The sequence below is a fragment of the Equus asinus genome, chromosome 1, assembly GCF_041296235.1.
Source record: "Equus asinus isolate D_3611 breed Donkey chromosome 1, EquAss-T2T_v2, whole genome shotgun sequence".
Taxonomy (NCBI): Eukaryota; Metazoa; Chordata; class Mammalia; order Perissodactyla; family Equidae; genus Equus; species Equus asinus.
This window is the reverse complement of record NC_091790.1, coordinates 184051396-184063994: the sequence shown is the minus strand read 5'-3', so window position 1 is coordinate 184063994 and position 12599 is coordinate 184051396. Positions and strand designations below refer to the sequence as shown.

Below are 12599 nucleotides of genomic sequence, written 5' to 3'. Positions count from 1 at the left end.
TCAACAAACAACAAGAGGAACCAAGCAGGGAACAACACAATTAGTTTTGGAAACTACCTCTTACTGGAGTATCCCATTCTGCAGCACCCTCCCTAAACAAACCTAAAGAAAAAAATTTCAATTATTTTTCCCAATAACCCAAAACATATTTTATTTTAAAGTCACTGAGGGCTGGCCTGGTGGCATAGTGATTAAGTTCACATGCTCTGCTTCGGTGGCCCAGGGTTTGCAGGTTCGGATCCCCGGCATGGACCTGCACACCATTCATCAAGCCATGCTGTGGTGGTGTCCCACATACAAAATAGAGGAAGACTGGCAGAGATGTTAGCTCAGGGACAATCTCCCTCACGCACACGCGTGTACACACACACACAGAAGTCACTGATAAGCAAGGGAAGCAAATTTCCTGAAAAGTCACTAAAAGCTCTCGACCAGCTAAAACATGGATTAATACTCCTAATAAAAAGCAGTTTCTTTGTAGGGTAAAAGGAAAATCAATCCTTATGCTTCTTGATTTGTTATTATACCCTTTGGTCCCTTTAAAAACACAAAGTACTCAAACCTTGCAGCTTTTGGTGTGTTAATGGGCACAGAACAGGATAAAGCAAAAGGGACCCATGTTCTTTGACCAGCAGGCCTGAGCTGGAAGTCAGAAAGCCTGGATTGGTTGCTAGGGGTGCAGTGGGATGGGGTGGGTGAAGGCTGAGTATAAGCCAACTTACAAGGTCCTAAAGGTTACAACTGCTAAGCTCCAACTGCCAGTTGTGAGAAACGGAGGTTCAACATTTCTCTTTACAGCCCATACACAGGGATGGATTTGCCATCCTCATTTATCCCCTGACTCCTGCCTCTACCTGTTGAGTGCCATGGTGACTGTAGCTCCCTGTTGCATCTCCTGAGAAGCTGCCACTGCGGCCTCTGCCAATGATGCTACCGCCTGGGTGGCCTCTGATGCTTGCGTTGTCTGGATGGTCATCTCACCTCCCTGTAACGTGGCCCAATTTTGTTCCACCTGAGGCAGAAAGAACATGACAGTAAAGATCAAACTCACAAAAGAATTAGGATTTTTAAAATTAATTTTTCTAATAAATTGCTATGTGCTCAGCTAAATACATACACACTTTTAAATTAACATGACCTACAATGTATAGAACAGAGTTTTTAGTATGCTATCTTTGTGTTAAAAAAGGGGGGGTATTAGAATATATTTTTGAATTTGCTTATATTTGCATAAAGAAATTCTGGAAGGACACGAAAGAAACCACAGAAAACATTTTCCTCAGTATGTGTGTGGGGAGGTGGGGGGTGGAAAGCTGTGGGAACAGGTTGGATAGGAGACAGAAAGCAAGATTTTCCACTGGATACTTTTTTTTTTAGTGACGAAGATTGGCCCTGAGCTAAAATCTGTTGCCAATCTTCCTCTTTTTTTTTTCCCCTCCCCAAAGCCCCAGTACATAGCTATATATCCTAATTGTAAGTCATTCTAGTTCTTCTGTGTGGGATGCCACCACAGCACGGCCAGATGAGCAGTACTAGGTCTGCGCCCAGGATCTGAACGGCAAACCCTGGGCTGCCAAAGTGGGGTGTGCGAACTTAACTACTTGGCCATGAGGCTGGCCCCTCCACTGTATCCTTTTAAATAATTTTTGAAATATCTGAGCTACATCAATATATTACCTATACAAAAATTAAAGTTTTTGAGTAGACCATAAATTCTAAAACAATTCAAACTGTACCAAAGGGAATATACTGCCAGTACTCCAGATCCTTTGCCCAAAGGCCACTACTATTACCTATTTCTTGTAGATCTTTGCGGGGATATTCTCTCTATATGCAAGCACACACACACACACACACACACACACACAAACTCCTACTTTCCCCATCCTATTCCCTCCTTTTAAAAAACAAAAATGGCAGCATATTCTACATATCTTTTTGTACCTTGCTTTTTTCACAAACAATATATTTCCCAAATGATTCTATTTTGGAAAATAGAAAACTACTTCATTCATGGATGATTCGTAATAGTGGCTGTACAGCATTGTGTTATGCACACGCACCATGATTTATTTAACTAGCCATCTTTTAATGGGCAGTTAGGCAGCTTTCAGTCTTTTGCTATTACAAACAGTACTGTGATGAATGTCTTATATACTACTTTGTATATTTTACGTGAGTCTATTTACAGAGTAAATCCCTAGAGGTGGAATTGTATATCAAAGTTATTTTGTATTTTTATTTTTGATGGAAACTGCCAAATTCAGTAACTAATTTTTCTTTTAAAGATTGGCACCTGAGCTAACATCTGTTGCCAATCTTCTTTTTTTTTCCTTCTTCTCCCCAAAGCCCCCCAGTACATAGTTCTATATTCTAGTTGCAGGTCCTTCTAGCTCTGCTATGTGGGACACTGCCTCAGCATGGCTTGATGAGTGTTGCTAGGTCTGTGCCCAGAATCCAAACTAGCAAAACCCTGGCCAAAGTGGAGCGTGCAAACTTAACCACTCGGCCACAGGGCCAGCCCCAGTAACTAATTTTTTTTAATGTAGCAAAAAGCTTTCCTTTTAGTGGGGAGGAATTATGAAGAGACAAAACAAAACAAAACAACATATCATCTGATGACAGAGGAGACAAGAATTCAGCTTTGCTAGATCTAGCACAGGGTTTCTCAGCCTTGGCGCTATTAACATTTGGGCCAGACAATTCTTTGCTGTGGGGGCTGTCCTGAGCACTGAAGGATGGTTAGCAGCCTCCCTGGCTGCTACCCACTAGACACTAATAGCACCCTCCTCAGTCATGACAATCAAAAATATCTCCAGACATGGTCGAATGTCCTCTCTGAGGGGTGGTGGTGGGGAGTGGCCCTGGTTGAGAACCACTGATTTTAGTACAATGCTTTGCATTGAGAGATTGCTCAGTTCTGGATACCTAAATCTAGCTACTTTGGTCTGATTTGCTCAATAAATACTGGTTGATTATTCCCTCTTAGAAACAAAAAGTCGCAGGGACAGTGAAAGAAATTTCTTTCTGAAATATGGTAGGTAATAACTCAATGAACTCAGGTATATTATTTCTATGGACGTGGTCTCAGGATGTTAGCTGTGCTTTCTGGAGTTCTTGCTATTCCTGCTTCACATTGCTGGGGCCCAGTGAGTGGTTAACCCGTGCCTGCATGTTACTGTGTCCCAAAGAAAGTGGCACAAGCTCCAGGCGAGGCAGATACTTAAAATGTCTGCCACTTTGGTTCTATTAGCATACTGAGATTATGATAGTGCGTCTCAGAATGTTTGTCACAAGTCTCCCAGAAAATGAGACATTCTTTTGAGCTACCTTAGTATTTGCCCTGTGTTCTCACAGGCAGTAGACTGTGCCAGCAAGCGTTCAGGGCCCATTACTAGAGGCAGAGATATCCTATTTCCTTCCGTTGGAGTTACAGAGTTGCCCACTCAAGAACTCACAAGACTCTTGGTTCCCAAGGTATTATCTCTTTAATCTCATTACTCCAATGAGCATCACTGCAAACAATGCCACTTTCGATGGCAAGTTACACTGTCAATTCGTATGCAGTTGATGATTCCACTCAAAACATCAGCTGAAGCTGGCCATCCCTGTCAGTTTTTGCCATTAAACATCTTCCTCTTTCCAGATCTGCCCCTCTATTTTTTTTGCCCATCTCACTGCTGAGCTTGGCCTAGCGCAGCTCTCCCAAGTATTCATGCTTCAATATTTACATTTAGTTACAACTATACTTGTAATGAAAATGGTACTAGAATGTTGCCATATACAGTACACTTTAAAGAAGTTAAATTATACAGCATGAAAGATTAATGGATGGTGGTAAAAGATGGAGAGGAAGAATGAAGAAGCAGACAGAGATTTCTATTCAGAATAATGGCAGGTGATAAATACACCTGCTTAGGTGTTAACATTTCTTTGGAATTTCCTATTCTTGAGTCTCAGTGCTTTAGCTGTGTTTGCTTGAGCCCTTGTTGCTCTCTTTTTCCATCTGCTGGGAGCCACTGTGTGGTTATCTATGCCTGGATGTCACCAGTGCCAGAGAAAGGGCCATAAGCCCTAGGAGGGAAAGATACTCAGAGGATGTACAGTTAGCTTCTATGCTTTTGCCAGAGAGACCCACTGCAATGAGGCCTTCAAACTGTGGCTACTCTTATCCCTCTAGCTACAGCGAGCCACCTGCGGCTGTTCCAGACTTTCACAATGGGACGCACTGCATGTGCTGTTCCCTTTATAGGAATACAACTCCCATTCTTCCAGCCTTTGCTTCCTGTTCCCCCTTCTAATCTGAGCTCAGGGGAGACTGAAGAAGCTGAGACAACTCCACTCCCCTAAAGTCCAAGGGTCAGGACCTTTCCTCTGTGTTCCAAGCACCTGGGGCTTGCTTCTGCTAGATCCTCGTTTCATTGCACTTGTTCTTTGATGCGTTTTTCTCTGCCACCTACCTGTGTGCTCCTTAAGGGCAAGAGCAGTCTTTATTTTCTTGTATCTATAGTGCCTGGCACAGGGCTCAGAGAGTGTTTACTGAATGGATAGATGAAGAACATACTCCTCTTTACTCATACTTTCCTACTTGTTCTTCAGCCTACTCATATTTCAGGTAAATTAATATTTGTAAAAAACTCACCTAAAAAAGTTGTGCTACTTCAAAACTGTTACATGTATTGATGGTTCAGTTTAAAATTCATGCCTCTAATGTCTTTGTACTTTGGGTTTTTTTTCTTCTTCTCCTAACAGAATCACACATACCATTATTATCAGATACAATTCTGTTTCAAGTTTTTACTTTTCTGATACATAATGCAATTAATATCACCAATACCTCTTGGTGGTCTTATCACACAACCGAATAAATTCTCAAATCCATTTGTATTTGTAAATATGCCATCAAAATTGAAATTGTACATATATTTTGAAATCAACATACATAGTTTACTTCATATTATTTTGAAAGTCTTTCCTTGTTCATTTCTAAATGTCTGTGTAACTTATTCTGTGTCCCTAATTAATTTTAACCTGCCTAAGGTTAGAGAGTCTTTTTGCTTCTTTCTAACTTTTTAGATTATTGGGTATTCACAGCACAAAGAGTACTCAAACAGATGTGGGAGACCTGTACAGTCATTTACCGCATCACAATGTTTCATCAATGATCAATAATGGACCGCATATAAGATGGTGGTCACATAAGATTATAATGGAGCTGAAAAATTCCTATTGCCTAGTGACACTGTAGCCGTCAAAATATTACATAGCTGAAGAGGCCAGAGAAAAGCAAACTGCAGAAGAAAAAGAAGAACGCTCAAGAAAATTCACAGTGAAGGGTTTAACAGAAGCTTTTGTAGAACTCAATAAGCTCCTTAAAAAGTTTTAAAACATAGACCCCAACACTGAAAGGATTTTATTTCCTTTCAGTGACCTTATAACTTCTAAAAGAGAGGAAGAGACCTCCTCAAGAAGAGCCTCGGGCAGGTCCTTCAGGAGGTATTCCAGAAGGAGGCACTGTTATCAGAGGAGATGACAGCTCCATGCGTGTTATTGACCCTGAAGACCTTCCAGTGGAGATGGAAGAAAGTGACACTGATGATCCTGACCCTGTGTAGGCCTAGGCTAATGTGTGTGCTTGTGTTTTAGTTTTTAACAAAATACTTTAAAAAGTTAAAAAAAGAGAAGGCTTGTAGAATAAAGATATAAAGAAAGAAAATATGTTTGTATAGCTGTACAATGTGTTTGTGTTTTAAGCTAAGTGTTATTACAAAAGAGTCAAAAAGTTAAAAAACATTAATAAGTTTATAAAGTAAAAAAGTTACAATAAGCTAAGGTTAATTTATTATTGAAGAAAGAAAAATATTTTTTTTACAAATTCAGTGTAGCCTATGTGTAGTGTTTATAAAGCCTACAGTAGTGAACAGTAATGTCCTGGGCCTTCACATTCACTCTCCACTCACTCGCTGACTCACCCAGAGCAACGTCCAGTCCTGCAAGCTCCATTCATGGTAAGTGTCTGATACAGGTGTACCATTTTTTATCTTTTATACCATATTTTTACTCTACCTTTTCTATGCTTAGATACACAAATACCATTGTGTTAGAATTACCTACAGTATTCAGAGCAGTAACATGCTGTACAGGTTTGTAGCCTAGGAGCAATGGGCTATACCATATAGCCCACGGTATACAGGGCTATACAGTATATACGGGTTCAATACCTGCTGGCTGAGCAAGGATCTGGCTCTGTCTCTTCATCTCACTAGCCACAAGACCTTTACCTAAGTGTGCAGTAGGCTATACCACCTAGGTTTGTGTAAGTGCACTCTATGATGTTCACACAACAATGAAATCGCCTAGTGACGCATTTCTCAGAACACACCCCTGTTGTTAAGCGATCCATGACTGTATTACCAGATGTGACAGGCCCCTAAACAGTCCTTCTTATGTCTGTAACCAAATGTAATTAACTGGATGTGGAAGGCAGTGTGGTCTTATGGTAAGAACTCTCACCGGCAAGGTGGGATAACAAAATGACCTTACAACTTCTAAAAGTATGGGTATTCTTTATTTTTGTAAAGTATTTTCTGTTCCTTGGGAGAAAAGATGCTAAATACAAGGCAGCAAGATGTTTTTACTGAGTCACCTGATGAATGTTTCACTGGTTTGATGTGGTCTTATGTGCCCCAAGTCAGTGAGATATTGTGACTAATTACAGCTCTTATGGCTCAAAACTAAGATGCTAACAGCCATGTCGACATCTAAGAGAAAAAACAGAATCAGTACTATAAAATCTAAAACATTTTGTCACTTTGAGATAACCTATGCTTCTTCTCTTCATATCATTTTTGTTTTATTGGAAGTGTGGTAATTTTTTATTTTTTTGCTGAGGAAGATTAGCCCTGAGCTAACATCTATGCCAATCTTCCTCTACTTTATATGTGGGTCACGACCACAGTATAGCTGATGAGTGATGTGGGTCCATGCTCAGGATCGGAACCCACAAACCCAGCCCGCTGAAGTGGAGCACGCTGAACTTAACTACTAGGACCCTAGGCCAGCCCCCAGAATTTTTTTTTTTAAATCTAACTGAATTTGGGTTATTTACCAGCAGGCTATCTGTATATGTCATTCGCCCACTCCCATAGTAGATGACTAAATGACATTAGTGTGCTGAAAAAGCCATAAAAATGTGACTGAGACATTTTTATCCTTCATATTTTCCATGAACTTCTGAATACATTGATTACCTTTGTATACGTGAAGTTATTTTAGTAGAATGGGTTTCAAAGAATTAGTCTCTAGAGAAGTGTTTAAGAAACACAAAGTTACTTTCTTTAAATAGCATCAGGAAACATTCAGTAGGGAGAGGGAGATAGGTTGATCTCTTTGACTAAGTCAAAAAGTAACAAATCTTGTAAATGTGCCCACCACTGTCTTCTCTACCTCTTTCACATTTCAAGGTGTGTCCTTTACAGTTTTAGGATTTGGGGACTGAGGAATTTTTCCCTCAGCTAATCCATATGATATTTATATACTTCTAAAAGTAAATATCCTGTTGAATTACCTTTCTACCTGAAAAACCAAATACTAGCTCCTGCCCTGACCATGGATGCCTAGCTGCAAACACTCTCTCCTGAAGGCACAGACCATAGCTCGTTTACGCAGACATTTCTCTCCCCCCGAGACAGGAGCTCCTTGAGAGCGGGGTTCCCCTGTAAGCCAGCTCCAGACATCTAACACATCAGCTGCAGCATGGCAGGGGCTCAATACCTGCTGGCTAACTGGGAAGCCGGCAGCATCTCTTCATCTCACTAGCCCTTAGACCTTTACCAGTTCTCTCCATTTCCTGAGATGCACAAACGAAAAGGACTTTGTGGTGTGCTGAGTGAAAATGCTCCATGGTTTTGAACAAGGGTGAGATAATACTTTTAGTTTTATTTCTGATACTGCTCTCTGACATTTGTGGATGATCCTTCAAATTTCAGCAGTACACCACATTGGTACTTTAGGGGGAAAGCCCACAGTGACTTAATGAACCCCTTCCTGAACTTCATTGATGGCCCAGAGCTCAGCTTAGACAATATTTTTCTAAATGCATTACCCAGCTTCAACACTTGCTCTGTGACTTCGGCCTAGTCCCCTAACCTCTATACATTTCTGTTTTCTATCTATAAAGTGAAGATGATAATAGAATCTATACTTCATAGACTGAATGCTTAGTTTACCAAGTGCTCATTAAAACTTAGCTACCTTTAGGTTAACATCCAATAACTATCTTGATTTTGGTAGGGAAGACTTTTCAAAGCCATATTTAAAATGTAATAGATCAGGTCTACTCATTTACAAATATATTTATCTCTTTAAAGAATGCACTGTCAGCTCTAGTTTTAATAATCTAAGTTTTTTTCATAAAGCCCAAGGATTAAAATCTTTGGATTCACAGCATAAAAGTATTGAATGGATAATCCCTTTTTATTGTGTATTATACAAAATGCTATATTGCAAATGTAAATTCTAAGTTCCTGACAGGTCTGAATCATAAAGATCTATTAATTTTGATTGTTACAACTAACATACACAGCATAAGATCCTTTGCAAAACTGTCACGATCTGCCGTTTTAACCCTTTAAATAAGACACTGCTCCGGACGCGTAGTCTACTTAAGTCTCTCCGTCTTCTACACCCTCCCCTCCCCCTCATCTGCACAGTTCAGCATTTGGGCAGACGCGGACAGAATCCTCTTTCTTACCTCCCCATCAGCCACAGCAGAATAATTCACTTGGGCAACAGTGACTGTGGTTGGTAATTCTGAAGCATCGGCCAATGTGGCTACTGTTGCCCCTGTACCAACCTAAAGAAAAACATGCAAAGTGGCTAAGTATCAGTTAGATCTTTCTAGCTCTCCTCTACTCAGAAGTTAAGATTCATTTAACCTCAAATTCAGCACAGACAACAATTAATATGCCTTGTAATGTGAAATGAGCTACTAAAATCCTATCTCACACACTAATACGAGTTTCGGAGTTTTACTTCAACCAAATAAATCAATATTCAAAGCCACCACATTTTACTAACAGTGCCCAGTGCCAGTCAACCAACTTCCCACTCTCACCCCAATCTGAATTTTAGAGGTTCCCTGTCTACCAACAAATTGTGTTTTACTTCAGAATAGGTAATTCAGAAGGAAAATTTCCTGGCCACTGACAGGGTAAAATGGTAAAAAAGAAGCCATTTTTACAGTGCTTTGTTTTGAACAAGGTCCAGAAAAGCTATCTATAACTCTGTATTTAGCAAAATGCAAACAATTTAAAATATTATTAAAAAATCAATTTTAGATAGTAAGATCTTGGGGAGCTATATAAAGTTTACACAAGAGTTCTCATAAAGAAAACTTTCTTTGGTCGGAGGTGAGGCGTCCACTGACCAACCTCAGAGACCACAGCCTGGGAACCAGAAGGTTTACTCACCTGGATAAGCGAGACGGTGCCGTCGGGGTTACTAAAGGTCTGGACCACGGTCTGTGATGGTACAAGATGGGCTATACTGTGTGTGGTTGTGGCCTGTGTTTGTGTTTGCTGATCTTCAAAAGCATACAAAAGGTCCTCCCGCCCGTGCTGTTTATAACAGTTTTTAACTATGGTCCGTAGTGCCTGGGTCCATGAAACCTGTCACCAAAAGACCAAAAAGCACATTAAGTCATGAAGAATTGGTTATTCAGTTCCACTATGAATAAGAGGCTGTTTATTTATCAAACCAAACCAAACCTCACACAGAGTAAACTCTCTTAGGACTATTTCCCACAGACTGATTCCAGCACAAAGAAACTTAGGACCATGTACCAAAGAAGATTTCCCACTGGTTCCCTTCCTGATCAAAGTCTGTTTGGCTTTCAGGTGTTATACCTTATTCTAACCTGAGGCCAACTCTTAAACTTCTCACCAAAAAAATGACTCTTTTGTCAAGAATTTTATATTAAGATTCTCAGCAGATTTCCAAGTTAACTGAAAAACAAATATGCAGAAAAAGTAAGGGATGATATCTAGTTTAGTCTTTCTCTTTTTAAAAGAAGCTTCATTATCAGCAAACTCAGCCAGCTTCACATCTCTCTAATTCCATATTTATATTTTTCAACAGTGATTCTCGCTAACCAGAAATAAGGATATTTCTAAGTCTTCGAAGTGATTAATACTTTTACTTCAAGTTTCTTCGGTTTTTCAAAGCACCTCATAAAATTAAAACTGCTCCAAAAGGCAACTATGCAAAGAGAAGTATATATTCATGGACCCATCCCGAGTCTTTACAGTGATGGAGGGATGCACGGGAAAGGAGGTAAGTCAGAGAATATCAAACTTTTTTAGGGGGACAGGTTTGACTAGAACATAAATGTTAGACTTTTTGGCATAAGAAATAGAATGACAAAAATTGAGATGGTTGACTCAGAATGGAAAAGCAACAGGCAACTCAGGCCAGCAGAACCCTCACCCTCTGCTTTTGCTCTTCTGTGCGGACGTCGCTCCGGACATTTGCCCACGGGATATCTTCAGGCCACCAGATGGGCTTGCAGCTTTCTTTGCCCCAGCCTGGTTTGCCCCGACCTGTGGAATACTTGAGCATCTCTGGAATAAATGCCCGAAGCTGGGCCTGGAAGACAAAGTTTGGTCATTAGTAGTCACGAAAGACATCTGGGATATATTTATGTCTCCCACCAAATTCTAAGATCATAAAACAGAAAGCCTGGGGCCAGCCCCATGGCCGAGTGGTTAAGTTTGCATACTCTGCTTTGGCGGCCCTGGGGTTCACCGATTTGGATCATGGGCGCAGACCTATGGACGGCTCATCAAGCCATGCTGAGGTGGCATCCTATGTAGAAGAACTAGAATGACCTAGAACTAGGATATACTGGGGCTTTGGGGAGAAAAAGAAAAAAAAAGGAAAATTGGCAACAGATGTTAGCTCAGGGCCAATCTTCCTCACAAAAACAAACAAACAAACAAACAAACAAACAATCACTACCAGGGAGAAGAAAAAAAACAAACAGAAAGTCTTCCTGGAGGGTCCCAGAGAGTTCCAAAATGTGACATGAGAACCCATTGTTTTCCATGTGGGTGATTAAGAATTATATATATGTTAGTAAAGTTCGCCTTAAGCTGTTTTTCATAGACTTGTTGCTATAAGAGCAAGAATACCTGCCCCAAGTTTGATTTCTGCCTCCAAAGATACTACTGATACTATAGCTTACTTCCCTTCTTCAGCTTCTACACATTTAAGATATCGAAGTCAACATGTTTTCAACACTGTTCTAGAGGTAGTAAGCAGGGCAATTAGACAAGAGAAACAAGAGGTGAGGAGCAGGTCAAATCATCACTATTTGTAGGTGATATGACTATCTGGAAAACCTCAGAGAATCAAATGAAAAACTACTATAAACAATAAGAAAACTCAGCAAAGCGGTAGGTTATAAATATATAGAAAATAAATAGGCTTTACTTAATAAAAAGAAAAAACAACCCTAAACTCTTCCAGAAAGTTTCTAGCAAGCTGGGCCAATGTCTAGAGTCTGACATATAGATACAGTGGAGCATGTGTGATCTTAACCACACTATGGACTTCATTCACATTTATTTTACAAATCAAATCCAGACCAAACAGCTGCTAAACCACAGAGACAACTGCCATTCCTCATCTCTTGGCACGGTTACCACACTGTGTGGGTATCTGAGGGAGAAGGGGAGCCTACTTTGTGAATATTCTTAATTACTGACAATGACTTTTGGCAAGAGAAGCAGTTTATCAAGTTAACATCTTCCTCCTCAGACCTACTGCTTTCCTTTTAACCTGGTGGCCTACAACACTCCAGAGAAAAGCAGCATCCTCCAACTAAGGACACATCCATACTGCCTCTGCAGCTTAATACCAAAAGGAGAGGACAATTTTAGCAATGGGTCAGACTCAAGGACATGGACTTGTAGCTGTAAAAGAGAAAAAGAAAAAATAGAAATGGGAATACTTAAGTATTAACGAGAGAATGAGTGCAGCAACACTTTTATATTTAAGAGCCTATTTAAATATTGATATTCTTATTTAAATATTATTTTACCAGAAGATGGTGCAAATTATTACATAATAGGGAATCATGAACCCAATTGGTAATGTTTACCTAATAAAGAACGCTCAGGTTGACAGTACTTGCACTGTTAATTCTTGCGCAGGCATGCCACTTCACCTCTTTCTAAGCCCCCTGACTTCCAGACAGTCTCCTGCCTACAGGATATGATATAATACACTCCGTATATATTTGGCTCTGCGGCATCAAGCAGCAGCCTAATAGAAATGTATCCATTTGCAAACCCAGGCTATCAGCTGGCTCATGAGGTCACTCCTTCAGTTATTTTAAGAAAGTGCATCTCAAAGTCATTCTTCCCTGTATCCTGGCTTCCTGGGACTGTGTCTTTTTCCAGCCTCAGATATACAGAGAAGGAAAAGGATTAATCCTCACACAGTATTTACATTTGTTCATATAAAAAACCAATGCCTTTCTCAGATGTATAAACAAACTGATACCAGAGACTTTTATAAGTCTCCTCTTTCTTTTAATC

The 12599-nt window shown here is 40.1% G+C and overlaps 1 protein-coding gene across 3 annotated transcripts in view; it reads right to left on the bottom strand.

Annotated features, from left to right (window-relative positions):
• NRF1 (nuclear respiratory factor 1) overlaps nt 1-12599 on the bottom strand; it is a 124826-nt gene that overhangs the window by 35929 nt on the left and 76298 nt on the right. For all 3 annotated transcript variants that reach the window (XM_070513300.1, XM_070513294.1, XM_070513286.1), the window contains 4 exons: nt 10486-10644; nt 9471-9668; nt 8753-8854; nt 855-1012 (listed from right to left, as the gene is read on the bottom strand). In XM_070513300.1, the coding sequence (XP_070369401.1) occupies nt 855-1012; nt 8753-8854; nt 9471-9668; nt 10486-10644 (617 nt within the window). The remainder of the gene's footprint in view (nt 1-854; nt 1013-8752; nt 8855-9470; nt 9669-10485; nt 10645-12599) is intronic.